This window comes from Pararge aegeria, chromosome 22, assembly GCF_905163445.1.
Source record: "Pararge aegeria chromosome 22, ilParAegt1.1, whole genome shotgun sequence".
Taxonomy (NCBI): domain Eukaryota; kingdom Metazoa; phylum Arthropoda; class Insecta; order Lepidoptera; family Nymphalidae; genus Pararge; species Pararge aegeria.
Genome location: NC_053201.1, coordinates 14,867,382 through 14,871,875, shown reverse-complemented (window position 1 = coordinate 14,871,875; position 4,494 = coordinate 14,867,382). Strand labels below are relative to the sequence as shown.

Here is a 4,494-nt window from a genome sequence, read left to right as displayed (position 1 = left end):
CAAAATCCAACGACTGTTATAAGCAAACGACGTACATTTTACGTCCATGGGATGTACCTGGGGAGTATTGCTTTCATTTTTCTTATGTTAATAACACTGCCATAACAATATCCTAGTTGATAACCAATTCCCTACTTCAAATTTTTGTTTTATTTTGTTATTCTCGTAACACTCACGAGAGACGTCCCTCCACACACTTAGACAGACTCATTCTCGCTTTACTTGACGGATTTGTGGAAGTATAGTTGAAGAATTAATTAAACTGTCTCAGACAAAAATACACAACCAAATAAACCTTATTATACAAGTTGTGATTCAAAGTTTTCTTTGCTAAAATTGCTATTTCTATCACTTAAAGATATCCCTAATTAGTATGTTATTGTATTTCCTAGTATACTATCTGTAATATTCCTTAGTATTTATCTCTATTTCCTATAACTTTTTCATAATATATATACATATATTTTTGATCCTTTTCTCTTTCTTCTGTAGGTTATCTAATTTCCTTCACTCACATATACTGTTTGCTGTGTTTCAGGGCGAAGTGCTATTAAATGATGCCAACAATGCTAACCAGAAGAGCGGCTGCATTGCAAGAGCAATTAAAACTTAAAAATGCCCTCAGTGAACTAAAGTCACTGAAACAACTAAATGCTGATTTAATGAGGGAACAAGATGACAGTGAAGTGGAAATGAGATCAATTATTGCCAAGAACTCCCAGCTAAAGGGTGAACTAGCTGACCTACATAGCGCTCACACTCTGGTCTTAGAGGAGCGCAACCAACTCCAGGAGGCAGTGCGTTCTTTTAACCAATGCATATCTACTTATGATGAAGCTTTAGGAAGAATTACTATGTTGGAGGGTGAATTATGTAGCGCACATAAAACTATTGATGACCTTCAGTCACAATTACAAAATGTTGAAATGCAATCAACAAATAACTTGTATGATGAACTACTTACTTCATCCTCAACAATGCCAGTGTGCATCGATCTGACTTGTGATAGCCCTTGTGTTAAAAAAACCAAGCCTCAAATAGATCTCCCCTTTTTAAATAGCCACAATAAAATAAAAAAATACATTAGAATTAGTAAAATAATAAAGAAAACTCAAAAATTAGTAAAAAACCAGAAGAAAAGCAGTGAAAACCTGATACTAAGAAAAGAACGTTCAGTTTTGTTAAATAAGTTAAATACCTTTTCTCTTTCTTTTCAAAGTAGCAGGGAAAAATATGAGAGTGAAATCCAAACCTTAAATGATGTTATTCAACAGCTGGAAGACTCACTTAAAACTATGACTATTAAATATGAGCTGTCAAAAAAGCAGATTGATGAACAAATTCTGGCAGCTGATGAGTTGTTAGCTCTAGGTACCTACAATAGGGCTCGTTTTGAGTCATTGGCAAATAAATGTCAATGTTCTCAAGATATACCTACGGCTAACCTAGACTTAAGTAGTAGTATTTTGTCCTCTAATAAGCTAGAGACCTGCCAAGAGCAGTGTGAAAGTATTATTCCTGTCACTACATCCTTAGATTATAATTTATCAAGTAAGCATAAAAAACACACTTTAGTAATTTCAGACAAGCTAGGTAAAGGTTTTGGTCCTATTATGAACTGTTACCTAGATCACTCAGTGACTAATAGATGTTCACCGGGGGGCTAATTTAGACTATCTTATTGATAGTTTGAACATAGACAGTTTAGATGTAAATAAAAATGTTATATTTTTGTTAGGAGACAGCTTAAATGTAAAAAAGACACAAATTATAAGATGTGTAGAAAAATTGCTGGCTTTGCATGAAAAATCTAAATGTAGATTTGTTATGTGTGCCTTTCCGTACTGTGGCACACTTAGTTCTAAGCGAAATAAGCAAATTTATAATTTAAATTTATTAATTTATAACTTGACATGCCGTCATAGTGAGGCCGTTTTTTATTTTGATGTGAATAAATTTATTTCACCACTGTTATTGACTAGGCATACTTTTTATCTGTCAAAAAAATGTAAGCAACATATAGCCTCATTATTAGCTTACAATTTAAATGATACAGTTACAAGTGTTGTAACTAAGTCTATTGACAACTTTACAAATTGTACTTTAGGTACCAATATTTCTGATAATGACCCAAGTACTTGTTCAAGTACTAAGAAAATTTCTTATAATTATTTAAACTAGATAGCCAGACAACGGAGAAGCTCTCCAATATGAACATTGTACATCAAAATATACAGAGCTTAACCAGCAAAGAAATTGAAATAGAACTGTTTGTGGAAAAACTCAATATACACATTCTGTGTATTACTGAGCATTGGCTCACTGGTGCACATCCAGCAGTTATCTTAAGGAATTTCAAAATGTCAAGTGTGTTCTTCAGAAGGACTGCAATTCATGGTGGGTCTTTAATTTTTGTACACAATAATATAACTTGTAAGGAGCGAAAAGACATAGTTAGTCTTTCTGTTGAACGCACTGTAGAACTATCTTGTGTGGAGCTGGAGCGATTTATAATAGTGTGTATATATCGTCCCCCCTCAGGTGATTTTAGCCTTTTTGAGGATGTAATGGAAGATGTGCTTAAGCGATTGTCTGTATCCACAAAAAAAGCAATAGTATGCGGGGATTTTAATGTTGATATTTTACTTAGTAATGCAACTACGACTAGGTTGCTAAACTTATTTAAATGTTTTAATTTAAATTATGCTTTTAGTGAACCTACTAGAATCACAGCAACCTCAGCATCGTGTTTAGATAATATTTTTCTCAACTGTGATATCTTAGGTAAATCGATAATAACCAACTTAAGATCAGATCATTGTGGCCAACAAATTACTGTTTTGAATAATATAAACAAAGATAAACATATCGTCAAGTGTAGGCCGATAACTAAGAGCAAATTGACGCGATTCAAAGGTGAAATATCATCCAAAATTCCTGCCCTTGTCTTTAAGAACGGTCATCCTGACAGCATTTATGGTACGCTCTTTAATATTATAGAAAATGAATTTAACAAAATATTCAATTTCAAACATATAGATTACTAATGATAAATTAGTGACATCTGCATATCGTCTGCGAAAGGTGCAGAAGTCATTTGTGGGATTGAGTATACGCTTTTATAATATGATTCCTAAGGTAATTTTGGACCTACCAATCCATAAGTTTAAATAATGTGTTAAAACACATTTATTACAGCGAGGTTATTATACAATTGATGAGTTTCTTAATGACAAGGTTGCTTGGAAGCATCCGGCTCCGCTTTCATCTCTCACAAGATAGAAAAATGAATGTTAAAATATAAAATGTAAATTTTTGATGTTGGAAAAGAGCAACTGCTGAGTTTCTTGCCGGCTTTTTCTCGGTAGAATCTGCCTTCCGAACCTTTTCCTTTCCTTAGGTTCATGCTCTAACCTAACCTAACCTATCCAAACCTTTTAAAACTAGTTTGGATTCCTTTAGACCTCAGCCCACCGGCAACTACGACTAACTAAACACTGATCTAGCTATCTGGCTTTCATCAGTGCATCAACAGCAGCATAACTAGTATTAAAATAGTAATGAGTTTTTATTAATGCATATATTCACATTAAATCTTGAATCTAAAGTCTAAAGGTGTCAAAACTAGATTTAGGTTAGGTTAGGTTAGAACATGAATACGAGGGGTGCCCGGCCACAGGCCGGGCACATGGGTTCAGTTCAGTCAAAAATTATATATTATTTACTATTATTTATATTTGAATGAGAATGAAAAATAGCAACTATTTTGAATAGTTTTCAAAATGAGACAGACGTGTGTGGTAGGGTAAAATCTCCAATTTAAAGTTCCCTTATTGCGTATATGTTATGTGTGTTTGCATAGTAGTTTACTATAATGGTAAGCGGTTCGTGTAACGATCTTGCGCGTCTATATTTACAAGTGTGTGGGCAGTTCGTGTATTGATTATTCGATGACGAGACCTCGTAAGAGTCCCGTATCGTTATTTTTCGTCACTACCTACCCGTACCTCCCCCCCCGTGCAGGGAGTGGGTAATTTGCGCGCCTGCTGCCTTCCTTGGATGTGGTAGCAGTTTCTCAGGCTCCCTCACCGGAATCGAACCCTGATTCCCCGTTACCCGCGACAAACAATGGTAGTCGCAGAAACTCATTCCGATTACGAGACCTCGTAAGAGTCCCGTATCGTTATTTTTCGTCACTACCTACCCCCCTACCTCCCCCCGTGCGGGGTACAATATTAATATGATATTAAAAAAATACCATTAATAAATAACATAATAAAAGACCACCACTTTTATAGAGACATAACGCCACATAATTATAAAAAGTATAGTGTGTGGATCTAATCAACCACCACTGGCACCAGACCCTCAATGCCCTTAAATTTTACCTCGTTAAAATATTTAAAGTGTACTCATTCCGATTGCGAGACCTCGTAAGAGTCCCGTATCGTTATTTTTCGTCACTACCTACCCGTACCTCCCCCCTGTGCGGGG

The 4,494-nt window shown here is 35.2% G+C and overlaps 1 protein-coding gene across 1 annotated transcript; it reads left to right on the top strand.

Moving 5' to 3' along the window:
• Positions 1 to 566: 566 nt before the first annotated feature.
• Positions 567 to 1,418, top strand: LOC120633757 (myosin-2-like; the record flags this gene model as incomplete). Its single annotated transcript, XM_039904092.1, has 1 exon — positions 567 to 1,418. A coding segment is annotated over exon 1 (852 nt), but the record flags the coding sequence as incomplete, so codon positions are not given.
• Between the last annotated feature and the right edge of the window lie 3,076 nt (positions 1,419 to 4,494).